Genomic DNA, 24,055 nt, shown 5'->3' on the forward strand with positions numbered 1-24,055 from the left:
GGCTGCACCAAACGGAACATCGCGACGTCTAGACCAATAGGAACTCGTGATGTGCGTTCTGTTTCACTTCACTACTGTCAGAAATTGAACATTCCAAAGGCCGGTCTCCTCCCTTTCGGTGTTCTTTGGTAAGTGCGGTAAAAATTCTGTGAATAAAACCAATCGTGAAAAAGTGTTCAAATTATAAGCCATCATAGAAAATTAAGTGATAATATCGATTCATACAGGCATAGAGTGAGTGACAGTGCGAATATTTATTTGTGAAACCGTAAGTTATCACAGGAATACCCTTCCAACTTCAAACGTAATCGGCTCGTCGGAACGGCCATTTTCTATCTTCACAAAATAAATCATCAAGCGGTAACAATTCCATCTCTCGTGTGTAGAATTTCATTATCATTGATAACAGTCCGAGTATCATAACTTACGTGTGTATAGTAGCCTCCCTCGGTCTCTGTTACGTAGCCTGTAAATTACGTAACCTTTGCGGTTCGTCGGTCAAATTGTCAGACTAGTACTTGAACTTCTCGGTGCCTGAAAACTACTAACAGTATCCGACTTACTCACCTGCGAAACGGTTTCTTTCAGTTGTCGCTCGCCGCACCTAAATTAACACAAAATGCTGTCTGCCGCCAGACTGATCGCCCCCGCAGCCAGGTCTGCTGTAAGTATCATCAGTATTCTAATTTGATTTGATTTATTACAGGAGGATTAACTTCAATTTACCTAAATTTTAACATTCCTGCATCTATTTCAATAAGTTCATAACTTTGAAGTTAGTTGCTTATCAGGTCTTCATCAGATCAATACCGGTACTGCAGTTCCTAGTCTTCATATGAATAGGTTTTATCAAGACTTACTTCAGACTTTTGGTTTTATATGATTTCGAACCTTCAAGTTGATTGTTACATAATTATGGAAGCTAACCTCATAAATCAGTCTTAAGTTGTGATACTGTGTAAAGGTCATAGAGATCAATAAATGAGTGATTACTTTATGTTCAAATAGCTACTGCGGTTTTATGTCAGCCTACAGACTTGAGATAAGGAGTTTTGCAACAAGAGAATCAATATCCGATTGAATATTTCCAGATCTTCAGCAACACAGCCATCGTCAGGCCACTGGCAGCAGTGCCCTCCCAGACACAGATTGTGAGCGCTGCTCCCAATCAGCTGTCAGCAGTGCGTTCCTTCCAGACCACCTCTGTCACCAAGGACATTGACTCCGCCGCCAAATTCATCGGTGCCGGTGCAGCGACAGTAGGAGTAGCTGGTTCCGGTAAGTTTCCACACTTTCTGTTACATAAGTTTGCGCTAAATTCTTTTTCTTTTTTGTTGTGCTGTCTTTTTTGTTTTCTAACCTATAAAACTAGTCCCTGGGCTATTTCACTCAGCCTTTACTTGCTTCTTTAGTTAATTTTGACTGTTACTTAAAAATCAATAACTGCACTAGGCACCTCCCATTGAGGTTGCATAACATCTCACACAAGCTTCATTTTTCTAGAAATGGATTGGGATGCCCTATTATCTGAAACAAATAAAGGCTGTTTCTCACATTTACACTAAAAAGGTTATTTGTGATTGCATAACTAACATGTTGGAAGGAATTAGTTTTTAACTAATTAATTTCACCAATCATTCTTATCAGTGAGAAATAATTTGGGATTCCATGTAACACTTAAGTTGTAAAGATTCACTTTAAACTGAGTACAATTAAAATTTTACTAAGCTAAATAAATTTTTTCTGCCTACTGTTTTGGTGAATAAATTAATATGGTTTAAGAATAAAATTTCTCATACAATTTTTATGCAATAAAAATAACCTTTTTCATTTTATTACGCTTATTAACCCGCATGCTTTATGTTAACCTTGTGTATGTTACCTGCAGGCATTGGTATCGGTGTGGTGTTTGGATGTCTGATCATCGGATATGCGCGCAATCCCTCACTCAAGCAACAAATATTCTCATATGCGATCTTGGGATTTGCACTGTCTGAAGCTATGGGCCTGTTCTGTTTGATGATTGCGTTCTTAATGTTATTTGCCTTTTAGACTATTTTTTTATAATCAAGATTTATGTACAGTGTATATTCGCTATTGTGGACATGGCATCTTCTAGCTTTTATATGTTGCATGTTTTTACATGCAATTTTATTAACTTTCCTATAATTTTGTCATGAAGACACCTTACTTTACTACACAGCACAGGTGAGATTATGCTGCACATTTTTTTGTAGTTAGCTTGTGGTAGTTACTAACATTTTTGTAAATACTAAATAAATAAAATTGCTCATTCAGCACTATCTAAAAATATCTCCCTATAGTGGCATTTATTTAGTATTTACAGAATAATTATTGTTTTGCATAAATTATATTTTTACTTTTAGCTAGTTATTGTTTTGCCCCATTTTAATTCAATTTTTTTTTCAAACTCCCAGTATCTCTTAAATTTTTTTTTTGTTGCATATTAGGATACCTATCTACTTTGTCATTGAAATATTTATTACTTACTTACTATTTCAGCAATCATAATTTCCCTACATCAAAATTGTCTGGCCTGGCCATGTCACATTTACAACATAAAGTTTTACTTCAAGATATTATTGTTAGTGGAACACATTGGACTGATTAGTACTGTGCTTATTCCAGGTGCGGGTATCGGAACAGTGTTTGGTTCCCTGATCATTGGCTACGCCAGGAACCCCTCCCTCAAGCAGCAGCTGTTCTCATACGCCATCCTGGGCTTCGCCCTGTCCGAGGCTATGGGACTCTTCTGTCTTATGATGGCCTTCCTGCTGCTCTTCGCTTTCTAAGCCAATTACTTTTAAGAACACTACTGCCATCCATCATAGAGGTTTCAGTGTATACTACCTAGTGGGCGGCCAAGGAATCAAATGTGTGGAACCTCACCTAGTGATGCAAGGACTGATGTGTACAGTGTTACACTTGCCAGTGCGTCATCTGGAATGCAATTTATTTAATTATGTAGTATAAAGGAAATCTGCAAATAAAATGTTGTACGTAAACATTTAACGATTCTAAAGTTATTTCAAACACCTGATTATTGTAGACTTGTTATTAATCATGTTATAGTGACACGGGAAAGCCGGTGATGATATTTTTGAAGCCAGTGTCTGCGTATTTGCGTGTGTGTATCGTCATCGACTTTTTTGGTGGAATTAACCTGTTCGAGGATGTCGGCATCTGTATTGTACATTTTTAGGGCGAATAAATGATACAAACATAATCCACTGAGCGTTTTTCATCCAGTATAGCCTCCTACTTTTTTTTAATATTTAAAAGACCAAGACAGATTGGCAAGCAAACTGTTCACAACAGTTTTTCTTTTCAAACAAGTACCAAAAAATACAATATTACAGTACCTAGATTGCTTAGGTTCTAAAGGTAGGTAGGTACACAGTAGCAGTTCAAAAATCTGAACACTAAAATCCACAGTAGTAACAAATTGTTCTGCTATAGGATTTTCACCATTCTATCATTGAAATACATGAAAATATTTTTTTCCTGTTTTGCAACAATGACGTCTACTAGTACATACTATTCTACCAGTTTGGCATTCACACTAAAATTCTCTCTCACCCCCCAAGGGGAATGGATAAGGGCGGATCCTTTCCCTTATTTTCCCCCTTATTTTCCTGTGTACCCTTGGCTGTTCCCTTGATGGTACAGTGGTAAATAAATTTTAACCGCTGTACCCTTGACCGTAAAACCCAACCAACTTAAATTGTACACGTGACCAAGAGGACTAGCTTTTCTTGAATTTGGCCAAAAAACAAAAACAAATGAACATCGATAAAAACAAATGAAGTAACATGGATTGGATGTAGATAAAAGTAAAACCTATTTATAATTAATTAAGTATATACAGGGTGTTAGGTAAAGTAAATCGGTATATGAACCGACACTAGCCCATGTTAACATGGTCATATAAATGGTATGGTGAAGTTAGAAAATTGATATCTTCATTTTAATTATTTTATTTTTCATACAAATCGGATTTTATAATATTAATTTTGTATGAAAATTAAAAAAAATAAAAGGATGATATCAAATTTCTGACTTCACCATACCATTTATATGACCATGTTAACGTGGGCTAGTGTCAGCTCATATACCCATTTACCTAACACCCTGTAGAATAAAGACGTCATTTTCCTGTACCACTTCTGAAATGTCATAATTGTAGTACTGTCGACCATCATGTAATAAAACAATACCGCCATTCCTCTCAATAAAACAAGCTATATCATCGTCAATGCAATTAGCTTCCATGATAAAATTCACAAAAAAAATGTCCTAATAAATAAATAATGGTAATTATTTTCTACTTTTTAGTGCAGGTTTTTTGGAGTCGTTTTAATTTTTTTATTAAAATTAATTAGTTAATTTAGTCAGGCCTGGCTCACTCCGCGTGGTACATCCGATAATTACCTACAGCGAAGCGCCCCGCCGGCGGGTATTATATCAGTCGAGTGTCACGCGCTCGCCCGTCAGGACGCTGGCTTGCGTTTTAGTATGATTATAATTCTATGATCGAAGTATTATTTAAGAATGGACATAAAGAGAAAGAAATATTGTGCGGGTGTTTAAATTCGAAAAGAAATTACCGGATTTATCTTTTTTTTTCGCTTCCCAAAGATGCTGAAAGGTATGTTGGCCATGTAGGTAATCAATAATAAAATTCTTAGGATAGTATAGGATTCTTTTTTTTCTGTAATAGTATGTTTAATTTATCTGTCTTATGTTAAAATAGGTAGGTATGAATGAAAACATTGTAATTGAACAAGTTTTTTTANTTTACTTTATGAAAAACATTTCTTTTTCTTTAAGTTTTTCACACGTTTCTACATAACCTGTTAAAATTTTTTCGGTGATAAAAATTTAGTGGTGTATAAAATAAGGGTACACAGGAAAATACCCTTATTTTCCTGTGTACCCTTGGCTGTTCCCTTGATGGTACAGTGGAAAATAAATTTTAATTCTGATATCCACACAAATTGGAGGACGTAGAGATCCTGTATTCCAAAGGGAATAGAATAAAATGCAAATCAAAATTACTTCTCGTTGTCGTCCCCCCCCCCATAAGGTGGAGTGGACAACGGGGGCTTATTCCACAACGGTAAGGTGCGACAGACGTTTCCTATACTTACGAGCAAAAGTATGGTATGGTAACACTAGACTAGCGTTTTGTTCGGAGCCATCATAAGAACTCGATGCCTATGCATGTATGAAACGAATTTGTGTTACCTTCAAAATGGTACCATTTTTTTTCATCTTCTTTTAGGCTTTTAAGTTATAACGATCATTCGGAAAAAATAGAGTGATTCCATACTTTTTTCCTCGCGAGTGTAGTATGACCACGGGGGGTGACGGGCCGTTGTCCTACAGACCTGCAAATAAAATCTATGACAAACCTACTTGCTTGTTCGATGCAGAGATATGCTATACTGCAGGGGTTGATTAACATAAGATCTACTGTTTTCTAACGAAACCCTGGGTGATCTACCACACTTACATACTTCTTGAAATCTTAAATGAAACAGCATAGTTCAGTAAACAATCGTGTGGTATTTTTTGCCTTGCCACGATCGACTGGACTTAGTCGCGATCGACCGGTTGGCCACCCCTGATATACTGGATATAAAGAGCGTGCCAAGATTTAATCCTGTATGGATCTCAATCCAACGTTTGGAGTAAGCCCTCAGGCTTGCTCCAAACAATAACAAAAGCGTCGTACGAACCCTTTCGTGCGGGAGTCCGACTCGCACTTCGCACACGAACGAAACGAACGTGGCACATAATAAGTTTGTGAATTCGCTTTGGGGATAAGGTTAAAAAATAGTCTAAATAGGAATGAAAATACTTTTATTATCAACAAATTTTTATTAGGTACATATTGCAAGTATGTTTTGTTGCACAAAATAAGAAAATACCTCCTATGATAGATTGATATTGATCAGATCTCGCATGGGAGATGATATCTTAAATTTTGTTTACAAGTTATTACATTTTAATGTGGCATTCTTAATGCTTTATGTCTGAATTTCCAAAATATTGACTTGGGTTTGACTACAAAATGAATACAAACCAGCATTTCATAGTAAGCATTCACTTTGTTAAATTAAATAGCACAATGTTCTCAAAGAAATGTAAAATCATATACGTCCAGCTTCACACACATTACACAATCACATAACAAGCATCATTTTTCTTGATAGTATCTATTCATTGCCCGCCGATTTAATGTTGGTAAATATAACTAAAATACTTGTACATGATTTATCGCATAGAATGTCGTCCTAATTAAGATTTCCACATAGTGTTCAGCTAGCACTATCACAACATTCAGTCGCAGGTACTGACCTAAACATTAAGTAGTGAAGGAAAACCCTACATAATTTACCAAAGCATTATCGAAAAACCATAAAACTAATTTAACAAGGCACAACAAATAAGATTTGTTTTATGTCTACACTTCCTTGAGAAAATACTCTATAAATACTTATTTTAAAAATCATAACACAATATTATTTCTCTCGACACCCCAGCGTCCCAAAATACAATGCTTACTTAGTTTTGGAATTCACAGAATTAACAATATAACACTATTTCTTCTATGGTTGCAAACTTTAATTAAACATAGATAAGCTATGACAACAATAACGATTTACTCGTGTATTTAGCGACAACTCTTGCTAGGTACTCCGGCGCAGAGTTTGGTATAAACGCAGCGCACTGAAAGGGACCGCAAAGTTGTATACTGATATAATATTTCACTATACATACCTACAGCAAAACAAAATAAGGCATCTCCTACAGTCACATGAATTGAACATAATTTTTGAGTCAAGACGCACATTCGCTCATGACTGGAGTCCGCAGAAATTAATTAGTTTTGTTACACAAACTGTTTTCATGAGATCAAAACTCGTAATATTATTGGTCCGAATGATAAAAAAGTAAACGCTTCCGCAAACTCCAGTCATAAGGTCGACTTACACAATTAATTATTTTTGGCTCAATCTAGTTCCCTAGCTTACTTTACATCTAACCATCATTCTCAGTATACCCATCATTTAAAAACTAATTTGATATTCTTTCACTGTGTTCAAGTGTTCCGCAAGCACAGCAATCGAAGTATTGCTGTGCTCGTGGGACTGTATATTTTATACAATATAAATAAACATAAAATAATTAAGAATTCCGTACATCAATTAAATAGCTTCAGTTTCGAACTGGTCGCCCTTAGAGATAGTGATAGGTCCGTAAGTTTCGTGCTGCTCTATTTTCAATACTTGATGTTTCTTGAGGACAAGTAGACTGTAGAATTTCTGCGCGACCTGCAACGTAAAATTAGTAGGTATTATAAAAGTGCACACTTCACACAATCGTAATATTGCCAAGCTCTAGTGGCAGTAGGCGGGGCCTAATTATTATGTGCCTTGGCTGATGAGGAAGATAAGTTCTCGTGTCATATCTTCTGTGCAAGTCGATGTGCTAATGCAGAATGTAGTTGTTGATGCAAATTAATAGGCCTACGAAATCCTAATACACAGTCCAAAAATTTTCTACGACAAAATTTGACGAAGTTAGGCCAAATTACTAAAAAAGTTCACCAGTTCAAAGAGAAATAAAATCTATGTTATGGAGAGACTTGAATAATCCCCGTTTCGCAGTATTTTAAAATAGGAGTTCAAAACTATGGCAGGGTTGCATCATTTGACAAACATCAAAAATCTGTCAAACTCCATACAAAAACACCGGTTATCGTTTAAAGTTACGATCAAAGTTAGGTGGTGCAACTCAGCCTAAGTTTTAGGTATCAAACAGAGACAGTGCCTACCTGCTTCCTGTTGTTGTGCGCGGGCGCCAGGTCGACGAAGGCGAGGCGCAGGCCGGCGGCGAGCTTGGGCCGCATGACGGCGAACAGCTGCGCCGCGCGTCTGTTCAGCACGCGCTCCTCGAACTGCTCGTCTGTCTCGCCCGCCTCGCGCTCACCCTCCTCCGCCTGAGGTTAAAAGCAACACATTTAGCAATATTTAGTCTAATCGCTGACCACTAATAAACACTGGACAGGCTGTCTCATACAAATGACAGTTAATCAACCGACTTCAAAAAAGATTTGTTCAAATCCGTTCATAATTGACGGAGTTATCGCGTAACAAACATACGGGTCGAATTGAGAACCTCCTCCTTTTTTTGAAGTCGGTTGAAAAGGAGGAGGTTCCCAATTCAACCCGTATGTTTTTTTTTTCTATGTTTGTTACGCGATAACTCTGCCAATTATGAACCGATTTGAACAAATCGTTTTTCGGCGTATAGGTGATACCTCAAGGGTGGTCCCATTTAAATTTAATAATAGAAAAAACAATCCCCAAGCGTGGAAAATTGGGGACGAACTTTTTTATACGCAATATCTCCGCCGATTATAAATCAATTTGAACGATTATTTTGTGTGCCAATTTGAAGCGCCACTACTATTGTCCCGAGAAATAATTTGGACGTACATTGTATGGAGTACCTAACCATACTGATACGAGTAAGCCAGAAAGAACATTACTAATTTTAGTTCCATGGACACTCGTATCTGCCTACAGTATGGCCTACAGCGCCAAAATGGCGACCCTCAAATAGACACAAAAATATTATGACAGCAGCCAGTCCAGTGTGTTTGATCAATTCAGTTCAGGTCAATGAGTTTAATCCAGGGAGGACCTTGGATTACATGAAGGAGATGAGACCGCCTATATCGTGCCGTTTCAATAAAAGTATTGTTGTTGCAATTCACAAAGGCGAGTGAGCTTTACATGTGTGGTGGCTCGCTACTGTTCGTTTTTCAAAAGTTTTGATTGACATTACACAAATCGTTTGTGTAACGTACACTACACACACAAGTAAAGCTCACTCGCCTTCGTGAGTTGCAAGAACTACTATACCAACAGAACCCTTCTTGGATTTAATGGAAGAGATGAGTCGGCCTAAATTAAATTGAGCCTTTTTAATTAAATTTGGTATTTCTTCATACTTGAGGGTACAAAAAAACTCTTGGCAATAAAAATTGATATTTGAATCTTGATACTCACATTTTCTGGTGTTGGTGGTAAATCGTAGTCGTGCTGTGGACTTTGATGAGGGTGTTGATCGTCGTATCCTAAATAATTCGTCATGTGCATACTGGTCTGTAACAAAAAAAAAACAATAATATTAGAGATACTATAGAATGTTGCAAAGCCGTTTTTGCAGTAAATTATTGGCAATCAAAAAAAAAACAATCAAATTGTCAGTTAAGGGTTCACGTATGATTCCGAACTCCGCTGCACGTAGCAGCAGTGCTGCCACGACATTGCGTAGCATGGAATGTCCGAGCTCCGGGTTTTTCACAATACTCTCACGCACTGCTGCAGTGAGCCAGCTCCTTGTGTAGTTCTAATAGGCGTGACTTTTCGCCAAGGTGTTTTGATGTAAATACAGGGTGTGATTTTGTAAAACAACGCCATCTCACGGGTGGTAGTATACACGACACTGATGCCAAAAAAACATTATTTGTTTTATTAATTTTCATGGAAAAATTCATGAAATTAGGAAAATGGTATTATTACGCGGGCGAGCTATCAGTCAGTTCCTTCTCTGCTCACCCGCATGTGCTCGGTGGTGTAGCGGGGTACGCGGGGGTGGTGCGGGCGGTAACAAACACCGTCTCGAAAGTTTTAGGAGATTTTTGAACAAAGTTTTTTACTAATAAAGAAACAGTTAAAATTGTTTATATTTTTCTTGTGATTACTTTCATGTGTTGTTTTACAAAACCACACCCTGTATAGCAGTCTTTCCCAAAGTGGGCGATAACGCCCCCTTGTGGGCGCTGCAGGCTTAAAGGGGGGCGGTAAGAGACCCAAAAAAAAATCGGGACGTTGTGTAGAGGCTTGGGAGGCGTCATTTACTAGGAGGACTCTAAGACACCGACTGAGCACTCGACTCTCGACTACAAATGGGGGCGCTAAAAAGAATTTATTCTCAAAGTGGGCAGTAAACAAAATAAGTTTGGAAACCGCTGCTGTATAGTATAAAGGACATCATCCATTCTGGTCCAAAATCAAAAGTGCCGGCCAAAAAATAAAAGTGCTGTATTCTGATAGAATACGTCCGCCTTAGCATTTATTACTATTGCACCAAAGCTGTAGCACCACTGTGCATCGTAGTATTTGAGTTCTAAAAATATATGAAACGACTGACTTTGATCTCAAATACTACGACGCACAGTGGTGCTACAGCTTTGGTGTCATAGTAACAAATGCTAAGGCGGACGTATTCTGTCAGAATACAGCACTTTTTTTGTATTGGCCGACACTTTTGATTTTGAACAAAAAATGTATGAATCGTCGATGAATTTTAGATCTCAAATACTCGACGCACAGTGGTGCTACAGCTTTGGTGCCATAGTAACAAATGCTAAGGCGGACGTATTCTGTGAGAAGACAGCACTTTTTTTTTATTGGCCGACACTTTTGATTTTGAACAAAAAATGTATGAATCGTCGATGAATTTTAGATCTCAAATACTCGACGCACAGTGGTGCTACAGCTTTGGTGTCATAGTAACAAATGCTAAGGCGGGCGTATTCTGTGAGAAGACAGCACTTTTTTTTATTGGCCGACACTTTTGATTTTGAACAAAAAATTTATGAATAGTCGATGACTTTTAGATCTCAAATACTCGACGCACAGTGGAGCTACGGCTTTGGTGCCATAGTAACAAATGCTAAGGCGGACGTATTCTATCAGAATACAGCACTTTTTTTGTATTGGCCGACACTTTTGATTTTGAACAAAAAATGTATGAATAGTCGATGACTTTTAGATCTCAAATACTCGACGCACAGTGGAGCTACGGCTTTGGTGCCATAGTAACAAATGCTAAGGCAGACGTATTCTGTCAGAATACAGCACTTTTTTTTGTTGGCCGGCACTTTTGATTTTGGACCAAAAATACACCACAAAATTTTTATCACCGAAAAAATTTTAACAGGTTATGTAGAAACGTGTGAAATATTTAAAGCAAAAGAAAAAGAAATGTTTTTCATAAAGTTAATTTTTTTATTAAATTTCCTTTAGTCCGTATTTTATGCGTCACAGCTTTGTCACTCCGCTGCTCGCTAGAGTAGTCGTACACTCTCGCACGTTGCATCGATCTGTCTGTCTCGCTCACGCCTCGACAAAGCTTCCAGTGTTATTATTACATACTTAGCTAACTTAGACCATTCTGAATTCTAATAAGTGTTACATACGTAAATAGTGCTAGCGACGCATGTGTCCATAAATTACCAATTTTCGGAGGAAATTTTGAGTCACTTTATTTAACTACTTTTTTGCACAAATGGGATCAGTATCAATAACTCATTACCCAGAATTTTTTTTTTCGGTGATAAAAATTTAGTGGTGTATATGAAACGTGGATGATGTCCTTTTCGCCAAAAAACGTTCTGCTGTATATTCCGTTATAGTTTGTCCCCTGACCTGGTAGTCGGCGTGCTCGAGGCCTGGTATGAGCGGCTCTAGCGGCGCGGCGGGCGCCAGCAGCGGCGCCGGCTCCGCGCCCAGCTGCGGCAGCATCGGCAGCCGCTCCATGCCGTGCAGCATCGCGCCGTGCTGCAGCCCTGGACAAATAGAGATGAGACGTATTTACTAGAACACTAGGTATTTTACAGTACTAGGTGGCACCTATTCCAATTTTTTAAATACTTGATCCACCTAGTATTTTATAAATTACACGATTTCCGACCCTATCTTCAAATTAATAGAGGTTACTATTGCGTAATCCGTAGTCGTGTATTACGCGCACCTAGTATTTCTCGCTAAGCTTATGTGCGAACGTAGAGATTCACTCCGTCTCTGTCTGACCAAACAAATTTGAGCGCGACGAAGCAAACGCACACAAACGTAGTCAAACCATATTCATGTAAATAAGAAAAAATATGTAAATATTTTTATGAAATTGATGTCTTTTAAATACGCCAACTTTTAAGTTGACAGTCAGCCTGTTGAAGTATGAAGGGAGGAATTATTATTCAATATATCTATGGAATATTATCTATGCCTGAATATGACTGTAACTTGTTTTGTGAGCCTTAAATAAATAAATAAATAAATAAATTTCAAATTGCATTATTCATACTACGGTTGTTCAAAAAAAATGTATTTTAAAGTCATATTACGTGGATTAGTCCGCACTAGTCGCGTCAAGTATGCTAAATTACTACGTACTAGGTGGAATAGGTATTTGGATCGAGTATTAATAAATACTAGGAATAGGTGCACCTAGTATCAAAGGACATTGTCAGAAACCGCCTAANCCCATAAATATTTGAATAACACTTAAAAATATGATTTTTCGGCAAACAAAATAATGACTTTTTGTTGGAAGACATTATTAAACTTATTAGTTGATTAGGGTGGCACTTTTATTTCAGAATCTTATGATCTTATGTTCAATATCTCAACGAATCAATTTAGCAAAGAATTCCCCATATAACTATAATCGAGCGTATTCTTCCTTTCCTTAAATAATAAGTTCAAAACATTTGAAAGAATACACAACTATCTAACATTAATTGAATTGAATTTACCAAATTAGTTACCCTAAACTGGCTTATTCCCAAAGGTCCACAGCTCTATTGTTTTCAAAAATTGTAAGTCCATACTTTGATTCCCAACGGGTCCACGAGTCCCACGATATTAAAAAAATCATTTTCTTAGTAACAACTACCTATGTTTAAAATTTGTGAAAAGAAGAACAATAGAGTCGTGGGCCCTTGGCCGTATTTACAAACGATGCTTGCTTTAAGTGACGCAGCAAATCGAACGCACAGCGTTGAATAGAGCTCTGTGATTGTTTCGTGTGTTCACCCTGTGCGTCCACGCGTACTGTGAGACCTCATAGTAATGTTTGTGAATACGGGCGTAAGCCCCTAAAATCTTATCAAAATTGGTTCAGTAGTTTAAAAGCGTAGACAGGAGTTTAAAAGCTGAAACGATAGAAAATGGTGACACCTGCGTCCCATAGCTAAGAAACTATTTATATTAGTCAGCAAAAACCATGACCCTTCACCCTATCAAACATTAAAAAAGGGTAATTGACAAAACGATTAGGCGTGATTAAAACGCACATAATCGCGAACACTTGTAGTATTCCCAAAATTACGCTATCAGTCCGCCATCTTGTGAGCTGTCATATGAGCGCGAGCGCAAGCTGTCAAATGCAGTGTCATCGCACCTGCTGTGGTGAAACCATGCTGTTTGAAATTGTGGGACTTTTAAGACTTTCAAATAATTGAGTTTTGAACAGGAATTAACAGGATGTTTCAGGATGTCGGTATTTAACCACTTTTATTGGCGCAATACTCTCTATCTAATCTCAGAATCTTTAAAAATCCTTTGCAAACAAAGCTAGATTTACTGAAATCACTAATAACTACATCTATAAGATTCGGTTTCATTTGTTGGAAAAACAACAAAACTCGTAGTATTGTCGTAGTCTGCTACGAACTACGAGAAGATAGTTACGAACTACGAGTGTTACAGGACTACGAACGTTACGGGACTACGACCAAACGACGCATTTCCTAAAAATTTTACATAAAATAACAATAGAAACTTTATTTTTCTTCTTCTTTCTACTTTGCCTAGTTTTAGGTTCGTTCGTTTCAGCCAAATGACGTCCACTGCTGGACAAAGGCCTCCCCCAAGGATTTCCACAACGACCCATCCTGCAATGCCTGCATGCATTTAAGTACCTCCTGCGACCCTTAACAGATCGTCGGTTCACCTAGTGGGGGGCCTGCCCACACTACGTCTTCCTGCCCGTGGTCGCCACTCGATAACTTTTCTGCCCCAGCTCTACGAGCTCTCAGGTTAGTCCTAAATTTTTCCAAAGCATGGTCTCTGTCCGCGGAAATCAAATCGGGTAGCCACCTGCGTGCGAAGCGGCACCTGGTTAATCGCGGGCGCCCGGTCACAGGTCGGAGGTCGCGCCCTTACTACTGTTTACATTTGGGTTTTTTAAATATTTGTTTTCATCATCATCATCATTTCAGCCATAGGACGTCCACCGCTGAACATAGGCCTTCCCCACAAAGGTTTTGGTAGCCGCCTGCATCCAGCGCCTTCCTGCTATATCATTCCATCCATGAAGACGCGCCCCACCAATGTTTGGTTGAGGGAAGAGCGCAGTGCGGGAAGTTTGATCCGAGCAATCCGAGCGTCATTATTGTAACTAAGTAGTGTGCGCATACCGATAACACTCAAACATTAGCGGAAGAATGTTGGGGCGCGTCTTCGTGGATGGAACGATGTTACGAGTTTTAGGACTGTTTTTTGACTCTTGTAGGATTAGGTAGGTAACTAACTACTTATTTGCCGTTGTCAGCTAAAATGCTTGTGTTTCAAGTGGGTTCACCACAATAATAGCCACAATAGTCCAGCGGTAGAGCATTCCTCGGATGACAAAGTCGGCGATATATATGAATGCTGTTTCTAAACGAAAAATGGCCTTTGTCCTAGCCAGTGGCTACATTTTGCTTTGGAAAACAAAGTAGAATTGACTGCTTTTCGAATCAATCCGGTGGTAGGGTCCACGCTCGCAAACGAAGTGCAATTATATGTTATTATCTAGCACCATTAATTGCCCAATCCGCCCTTCGCTGACGCCGCTTCATGCTACCCCAAATGATGGACGAACAGCTCATCAAGCACAAGGTCCTTTATGGAATTGTAATAGGGACTATTATCGAGCAATAATGTTTTAAGTCAATGGTTTGGACAAATAAATGTAATATTGGCGCGTGGCATTTGTTTGAAGAATCCATAAATCTCATGTCTACCTGTTCAATTCACCTTTCACCATCACCATCCAACTTACTGTTCTACCAGAGATAAGTATGGCAATGAGTAGGTATCGCTATTGCTACAAGGTGGCACTGCTCGGTACAATTTGTTCTTGCTTTTTAATGTTTTATATGCCTTTTTGTCTTTGTGTAATGGCTAATGGCCAGTCTTTGTCATTAAATTAGGGTTTTCTATTATTTTTGGTCATTATTTTGTTCTTTCTCCGTGCTATATTGGCACCTCAGCTTGCAAAATCCGTTGGGCTAGGTCAGCGCGCAGCAAGGTTCTGGCGCAACGTGGATGTCCATGTGGCTGGGTACCCAGCAAGTGGAAAGATGACCTTTTAAAGATTGTGGGAAGGCGCTGGATGATAGGCCGCTTCTAACAAGCAAAAATGCACCTCATGGAAAGTGATGATCAGGCCGAAGGTGAAAGCTAGCTTCACTCGGAATCCTCAACAATAGAGGAACTGGCTATCTTACCTCCAACTGCCGAAACACTTTTCAATGCTTTAACATTGCTGTTGTGGTACAGACTTAGGAATGACTTTCTTTCTTTTTGTCTTTTTGCTGAATAGCCTCTTAGCCGCCTACCTTTCCATAGATCGCTGACGACCTATTAAAGTCTCCAATTTACTTTTTGTTTTTCAAAACCTACAATCTATGCGGTATACGATGCGGTCTACCCACATCATTACCCCAAATTACAATTACCCGCCGTGATCAGTGGGAACCATCACCTGTGTTGGTTTAGGGCACGGTCGATAGTTCGCACATCATTACATGTCATTAGGTTAAATAAAGGTTATATGTGGAATTTGAGGAAGGAAATGTATGAAGAAGTATTTTTTATAACACTGTAGTATAAGTAGTAGCTTTTGCCCGCAGCTTCGAACGCGTAAAATTGATACAAATCTTGACCACGTATTTGGTAACTACGTACCCCAGATTCAAACAATTTCTCGAAACCTGCCATGAAAAATATTTCAACAATAATTCTAGTTAAATATACAAAACAGACTGGTTTATTTGTAGGCATCCTTTCTGTGCGGCTTTTTTCTCTCTTAACTATTTACTTTATTTTTCTTCGCTATGGTCTGCCTCTTTGTCCTTGCTGAAAAGTAAACAATAGCGAACGGTTTTTCCGCTATAAAGGGGTCTGGACATCACAAGTGGTCCCGATTGATCAAAAGCCGGCGGCAGAGGCTCGCAGTTCCGTCCCAAAGACTTTGGAGGACACCGTCGCGTCAGGTTTTTAGTAAGTAGGCTAGCTTTCCGCCCGCGGCTTCGCCCGCGTGGAATTTTCCCGCTTTTCTGTTGAAATTTTTCCTGAATTTTCTTTGCTAAAATCTTTGTAAAATCAAAAATTACATGTCTCTATCCCTATCACAACAATGGGGATGTTGCCTGGGTTAAAAAGCAAGAGTTTTAATTAGTCCGTCAGTTAACTTATAAAAAAATACTCTACAGGTATTTTTCACTTTTTCAAACTAATGAAAATTTAAAGAGATAAAGCGCCCTAAAGTTCATAAGAAGAGGCCCGTGACGTCAACGCTTGCTTAAAAATGCCGCACGTTGTGACGTCGTGCGCAACTTCAACGCACCATAACTATGTAATTATTTGTTAGATTGACAAATAAAAATATATGTGTCCAATATTTTTTGATATTAAACATTACGGACTAAAAAAATTTTTTTAGGCAACTAGCCTATTGCTATGATCGTTTGAACAAAGGCCTGCCACAACATTATTCTCCGCTACAGGTAGAGACAATTTTAATTTTAACTAAAATGCTTATTTTACTTCGAAATCTTTTGTTTTTATTTGAAATCTAACTTGTCTTTATCAAAATTACAAATCTAGAGCCATTTTCAGTTTCGCTGTTAACGAAGCGTTGAATGGCGCGCCCGAAGAGGCTTAGTTCAAACGATCATTGCAAACGTTTTACGAAGGTAATACGATAGAGAATAATACAAAGTAATAAAAACCACCAGTTATAGGGGCATTTTTGGAGAAATTTATGAAATGACCAAAAAAACACGAATTTAAAAGCATTTTTTTTTCAAAAAGTAAATTTTTTCATTATTTGTTGGCCTTTTTTGTGTATTTTATGTATTTTTTAGTATCGCCTGTTATTTAGCATTATTACTGTTTTTATTTTATCAGGATATACCGCTTAGTTTAAAAGTTATTACGTTTTCTTTACAATAAGTAATAGGAAGAAAAAAAAATTCTATAATTTTTTTAAAAAAAATCTGAAAAAAAATTTGACCTCTTTTTTGTTGATAAAAAAGGTCTAGTTTTATCTATTTTCATATGTACACTTTAACGTGACTCACACTGTATAGTAGATATAGACCCTGCCCATCTTGCAAGGTGAGCTCCACATAACCCTCTGGTCCCCCCAGACTAGTGGGTCAAGTAATTTAATGGTATTTCCGATGAAGAAAAAAAAGGCAAGCCACTAAATGGGAGGATTGCATTACCAAAATGACACCAGCAAATAAAACTCTTCAGCAGCCTTATTAGGATTAATATTTTTTTAGTTAAGTACGAGTATCAGCAACATGTTTTTTTATCGTTATACTTTACGTAATTAATAAAATGAAGGATTTATAGATTTATCCTTACAAATTATTAACCAAAATGTGGGGTGTGCCAAATATACTTTAAATAGTGACATAACATCATACAGCCCTCTACATAGACCTTCGGGCCGGATGTATTGAGATGAAAAAGATACATCGAACGGATCGTTTTTTTACGGGACACTGCACTGGATGTTTATGTGAATAATATTAAAACACGTAGGTATCCTACTAAACGGCATCCTGCAAAAATCTTGACCGTGGGTACAAGCCCCTAGAGCCTTTGGAACGCATAGTACAAAATAAAGAGTGAGTTGTTTCAGGCGGCACCAGGTGGTTATAACTTCTCAGCAGCGAATACAGCCAGTGCTCAAAACGTCTTAGGCTGGGTTGCACCATCTTACTTTAACTTTAATAAACGTCAAGATTATGTCAAATTCCATACAAAAAACCCGGTTATGGTTATAGTTAAAGTAAGGTGGTGCAACTCAGCCTTAGAAAAAAGAGTTGTCTCACCAGGCGGCACCAGCAGATGGTTGTAACTCCTCAGCAGCCGTAATGCAGCCAGCGCGCTGTGCTGTCCAGCACACGGCTCAACCTCGTACAAACTGGTCGGCACAGTCTGCTCCATTGTGGTCTTCAGTTCAAGCAGTGTTTCTTAACCTATGGTCCGCGGACCCCTGGGGGTCCGCAGTCTTATCTATGGACCATTTAACAATCGTAAGTTAATGCCAAAAAAGTTTTGTAATCAAGATTTATTGCTGCCTTTTTTAGGGGGTCCTTAAAACTGTGCTTGATTTCTTTTAGGGTCCGTGTAAAAGGTTAAGAAACTATGAGTTAAAGTATACTATGGTCCATAATTGGGTCTTTATACAGCCTTTAGAAAACAGTTTTTACGAGAGAAAAACTGTACTTATCCTTCGTCTTCAGTTTTTTTGCGAGAAGAACTACTTAAGTAGTTATCGACTTCAGTTCAACGAGTTAACACTTTAGTCCATAATTGGGTCTTTAAACAGCTTTTATAAAGCTATTCTTTTGTGAGCAGAACTATATTCTATGTCCAACGAATTAGAGTACACTTTGGTTCATAAATTGGGTTTTCATATACTATTCTTTCGCGAGAAGAACTATCTTTTAATTTGAGAAACTTTACATTGAACTTAGGTAAATTACGTAAGGTCTATTTTAAAATTTTTAAAAATCTAAATAGATCCATTCAATGTAATTTTTTTTTTTATTGAATCACATTGGTTTTTAAATAGAAGTTTTTTCCCGCGTCAGGTTTCAGCAACTGTCGATATTTTGAAAATAACTGAACTTTGGGGAATTCTTTAAAATTCAAATTTTTAAACTCTTTAAACTTTTCGATTTCTTACGACTTAATTAAAGTTTGTTGTTATTATCTAAGTAAAATCCACGTTTCTGCTATGTGTTTGATAGGTAAAAGTATTTCTGTTGTTTTTACTAAATTTTCTTTTTATTTTCACGTAATAACACTGAAAATCACGCCTTTGAAAGTCAAGTTCTATTCAGGGCACCTTCACAATTACTAAAAGACTAAAACACACCTAACCGTGAAAACAAATATACGCCTACAATTTCCACGCCGACTTTACGTAACTCACTCACGATTGGCTGCCCGCGTAATGATTGAATAATTTCCCGCGTTCTGATTGGCCAGTCACGTAACAATTAGGTAATTTCCGCGGCGCTGATTGGTCGAGCGCCACGCCCCCGAGTTTCCCGCGCGACGCCTTATGACATCGGCTGTAATGTCAGAATGATTTTTTAATGAAGTGTCATTAGCCAGGTCCTTTTCAGTGTCAACTGTTGAAAGTGCTTTTTGAATGAAGAAACATCCATCGGGAACGGTCATCGTGACAACAACGTCAAGTTGATCATTTGTTTTTAAAAGCTATTTATAACATGGCACGTTGAAAAAGCGNCAGGCTATACCTAGTATAACCCATTTCTATGGACAAAGAGAGACTTTATTGTAGACCTTAAGGGAGAAGAAATAAGGTGTTGTAGCCCTGCCGCAACAAGAGGCCTTTAGCAAACTTTATTCGAGACTTAAGAGCGTTTACGCGAAGCGCGGCGTTTCAAGGGGCATTATTGGAAATGATTCGCGCGCGGCGTTTTTTAATAGTTTTCAAATGTTTATAGCAAAACAATAACAATGAATTATATATCGTTTCAAAGTAAATATTTTAAAGAAGATGTTATTTTATTATATTAAGCTATTTTTATGTTGAATTAAAGAATAATAATGGTGTAAAAATTTTGATTTTTGGGTATTTCACATTCTTTGAATTTAAGAACTAATAAATCTAAGAATTTTCTCAACTATTTGCCTAAGGACCTATGCTATAGGATATAAAATAATGTTTGTTATATCGTTTTCACAGTATTTTTTTAAAAAATTCAGCTTGTAAACTGACGCTAAAGTGGAAATTTGAAAACCTGTGTGGACTTATCTTGATAGAATTCTTAAATACTACACTAATCGAAATATTTTCTCAACTAACTATTTAGACGACGAAATTGCCTAATTATTTATGCCTATAACATATTTGTAATGTAACTGGTTAATGATTGTAACGAGTTGAAAAAGTACTGTTTTTGCGCCAAACGGCGTAAACGCTCTTAAAAGGATCCACAAGACTAAAATGTAGGACGTAACTAGGGCGATGCGAACGGTGTTCAGGCACAGTTCGCAGAACAAACCTGAATGACTGAAGACGTGAACATTTTTAAGGGTTCACAGTTACAGAAGCTTGGAATGGGCATATTAAAGACAAGTTACAGCACTGAATTTACCAACTGAGCTGAACTAAATATTTTTCACTAACATTTATGACGATAATCGATTGACGATTACAAGAAAGCAGATGTTTCTGTCTGAATGATCTGATTAATTCAGATTAAATCGGCGTCAGATTGAACCTGGATGCGGGCAGCGCAGGCCGTTCATTATGGAAAACCTTTGTCCAGCAGTGGACGTCATTTGGCTGAAACGAACGAACGAAACATCTGTCATGAGACCAAGAAAATAGTTTTACCAATCGTACGAGTGACTTTTAAACCAACATTGATCACAGTTATCACAATCTATACACATACTGTAATATGATTACTTAGTAACTTACCCGATGGAGTCATTCCTCCGTGTTGCAACCCCGCTGGCGTCATGCCGCCGTGTTGTAACCCCGCAGGCGTCATTCCACCGTGTTGTAGCCCGGCCGGCGTCATGCCTCCGTGCCCTAAGCCGGCGGGCGTCATACCTCCGTGCCCTAAGCCACCTGGGGTCATGCCACCATGGTCTAATCCACCTGAAAACATTGAAATTTTAGTGATACACTAGGATAATTTTACACGGCTGGGATAACGTGCATCTTATTGAGCCTAAAGTACGGCCAACGAGAAGCGATACCAAATGTAAACAAACCTTGNAGTGGTTTATTCGTCCAAGAAACAAACCCAATGTCATGGTCATTTGGATTAGCAGGGGTGCATAACTTTTTAATAGTTAGATTACATATTTTTGTAGACAATATAGTTTTAAAAAATATCTGTCAAACCATAAAAATAGATGTTTTATCGAATTTTGTTTTTGTTATAATTTGAAAATTGATGTCCGAAATTCCGAATGTTGACGAACCCGTCTAAGTTTGGCATATTTTGGCGGGAGAACGAGACATTACGACAAATACACAAGATAGGAAGAGACGGAATAGATTGTCAATTCGACAGTCGAATCGACCTTTTGTATCGCTGCTAGTTAGCCGTACTTTAGCTGTAAGCAAACCTACGCACTTTTTGCAGAACCTAACCTAACATTCAACTCATTGCCGGTGAGAAAAAACAGTTTTTTACGATAATATGTCAATTTGAGATTGTCTACTGTAACTATTTTTTGTACACTTAATTTCAACACGAAAAATACAAACCTGGTGTCATGCCGCCGTGATGTAAGCCAGCGGGTGTTAAACCGCCGTGTACCAGACCTCCTGGTGTCATTCCGCTGTCTAATCCTAGTCCAGGTGTCATGCCTCCTGGAGTCATGCCTGCGACAAAAAACACCGTATTAAAAACTCTAACCGTCACTACCGGTTGAAAATGTGATGTTTATAAATAAAAAAATTGTAAATCATTACAAGACACAAATAATAAGCTGTTTACAGGGTGTAATCTACATTCCGAATACTGTTGTCTATGAGGAATTAGAAAGGGTCGTGTTTCTTCTGTAGTCGAGATCAAATGACCTTAAGATGGTGATGCTACTAATACTATTGAAATCTAAACTAGAGTAAGGTCCAGGTGTCATGCCTCCTGGAGTCATGCCTGCGACAAAAAACACCGTATTAAAAACTCTAACCGTCACTACCGGTTGAAAATGTGATGTTTATAAATAAAAAAATTGTAAATCATTACCAGACACAAATAATAAGCTGTTTACAGGGTGTAATCTACATTCCGAATACTGTTGTCTATGAGGAATTAGAAAGGGTCGTGTTTTTCTTCTGTAGTCGAGATCAAATGACCTTAAGATGGTGATGCTACTAATACTATTGAAATCTAAACTAGAGTAAGGTAAGGTATAGTGGGATTCCTGCGAAAAAGGTTATCGGAAGTTTCGATCGAATATTGTCATCCCTCTCACGCGAGATGCCTGCATGAACGACGGTGACAGATAGACTCGAAACTACGTATACAGTACACTTAACACCAGGTGCGATTGCGGTCAAATACCTGCCTTGTCTAGCATAAAAAAAAAGTATTTCGGAGTAGCCCTGCTGTTTCTTATTCCCAAACATACCTCCATGCTGCAAGCCAGCTGGGGTCATGCCACCGCCCAACCCTAAGTCCACAGGTTGGTCGCCGTGTTGCAGTCCCGCTGGCGTCATGCCTCCGTGTTGGAGACCCGCTGGCGTCATTCCACCGTGTTGTAACCCTGCAGGCGTCATTCCGCCGTGTTGTAAGCCCGCTGGCGTCATGCCACCGTGTTGTAAACCACCTGTTGATAATAAGTTGCATTAGTATAGCTGAGATGGGAGATTAGAAGAAGGGAACAGCGTCAATCATTTCGTACACAAGGTTATTTAACAGCTTTGTCAAATTTGCAGTTTTGGTGTCAATGAGAATCAGGTGTTGGATAAATTTTAGTTGAATCAATAGCAACTCTGGTATGGAACAGCTACTGTTTTCATTTTGCTGGCGGGTATGGTGAACTCTGTTGCCTTATTCCCCATTTATAAGTGTAATTTAACGATAGTCTTTTGTTTAACTTTTAACAACCTATTTGTTTCAAAGATATAGAAGTCGTTGATTATGACTTACCTGGAGTCATGGAACCATGCTGAAGGCCTCCTGGCGTGATGCCGCCTTGCAGTAGCGTGCCGGGTGTGAGTGGTCCCAAGGTTCCTGGTGTTAAGGGCGGCCCTAGGGAACTTAGCATTCCACCTAATGAGAAAAAATATAATTAGAAGTGGGATACATGACTGTTTAAAGAATCTATCTACGAGTACTTCTAAGTCTACTTCGAATCTTTTAGTCACAATGCTATCTTTATCGGTTCTATGGTTATCAATGTTTCAATTGAATTAAAAAAATGATTTCGTAACAAATCGAGCAATCGAGTTTTCTAAAATAACTAGCTGGCCCGCGGCTTCACCTTCGTAATTCAGTTTGTCACGGACCGTTATAAATTATAGCTCATTATTATGTTATTCTGATGTATATATGTTACTGTAAAAGCTCGAATTGCACACAATAATAAATTATATTGAGACAATAATAAATAAAACTTGTCAAAATCTATCAGTCTTTGCGCAAAAGAGTAACAAATATCATCTTCACCAACTTTCACATGATATTAGTAGCATAAGAGTCTATGCACACCACGTTCTTTAAGCGCACCGTCAAAGCGTGTTTTTACTTCTATCCGACTTAGGATGTGTCGCCTGACTACTGGTACACGTAAGCTAGACGTACGTTGTAGAACTTCGCAAGAAAAAAGCATCAGCGCGTTTAAATAACGTGGTGTGCTCAGCGGGGCTACTCCCAAAAACGTAATCCGAAGTTCGAATGTTTCCATCCCTCTCACACAAAAGCGATATACCAGCATGAGCGACAGTGACAGATATATCCGAAACTACGTAAACGGCGGAGTAGCCCTACAGGCGCTAATATCACAGAATAATATTAAGTGCTACGTACAGAAGTTTTACTTCGCGAAGGTATTTAAAAAAATGTATGCTCAATGTCATTAACAATATGGTGTAATTTAGCCTGTCTCAAGCAAGAGTCAAGCACCATTTTGTTGACAAACGTCAGTGATCGGCACTGCGCCGAAGTGATAGGGCTGACTTCGGTAAAATGTTGTGACGTGAGGTGCCAAACTGCGGAAAATGGCGGAGGAAATTACATGTTTTATCATGAATTATCATGAATCTACTTATTTACCTCTCAGTGTATTGAGGCAACTTAAAAAAGTACATTCTGTGTTTTTATTGTTATTTAGGCAGTTAAATACTGCACAGTATTTAGTACACCATTTTCTTTATTTTC

At 38.2% G+C, this 24,055-nt stretch overlaps 2 protein-coding genes across 4 annotated transcripts in view; one reads left to right on the plus strand and one right to left on the minus strand.

The window, feature by feature from the left end:
• The first annotated feature begins 21 nt into the window (after positions 1–21).
• ATPsynC (ATP synthase, subunit C) lies at positions 22–3,247 on the plus strand. 2 transcript variants are annotated; one of them, XM_028306163.1, is made up of 4 exons: positions 22–128; positions 589–664; positions 1,092–1,278; positions 2,650–3,247. In XM_028306163.1, exons 2-4 carry the CDS (start codon positions 620–622, stop codon positions 2,811–2,813), a joined length of 396 nt encoding a protein of 131 aa, XP_028161964.1. In that variant the 5' UTR covers positions 22–128; positions 589–619; the 3' UTR covers positions 2,814–3,247. The 2 variants fall into 2 exon arrangements, with proteins under 2 accessions (XP_028161964.1, XP_028161965.1); XM_028306164.1 differs by having other exon boundaries at positions 108–268.
• Positions 3,248–5,914: 2,667 nt separating this feature from the next.
• Positions 5,915–24,055, minus strand: part of vtd (RAD21 cohesin complex component verthandi) — a 30,478-nt gene continuing 12,337 nt past the window's right edge. For both annotated transcript variants that reach the window (XM_028306094.1, XM_028306093.1), the window contains 8 exons: positions 22,826–22,948; positions 22,305–22,502; positions 21,436–21,552; positions 20,635–20,817; positions 11,532–11,671; positions 9,105–9,200; positions 7,865–8,029; positions 5,915–7,361 (listed from right to left, as the gene is read on the minus strand). In XM_028306094.1, coding sequence (XP_028161895.1) covers positions 7,236–7,361; positions 7,865–8,029; positions 9,105–9,200; positions 11,532–11,671; positions 20,635–20,817; positions 21,436–21,552; positions 22,305–22,502; positions 22,826–22,948 — 1,148 coding nt within the window. In that variant the 3' untranslated portion in view covers positions 5,915–7,235. The remainder of the gene's footprint in view (positions 7,362–7,864; positions 8,030–9,104; positions 9,201–11,531; positions 11,672–20,634; positions 20,818–21,435; positions 21,553–22,304; positions 22,503–22,825; positions 22,949–24,055) is intronic.

This window comes from Ostrinia furnacalis, unplaced genomic scaffold (genome assembly GCF_004193835.3).
Source record: "Ostrinia furnacalis isolate ACB-3 unplaced genomic scaffold, ASM419383v2 OfSCF1862, whole genome shotgun sequence".
In the NCBI taxonomy this organism is placed as follows: Eukaryota; Metazoa; Arthropoda; class Insecta; order Lepidoptera; family Crambidae; genus Ostrinia; species Ostrinia furnacalis.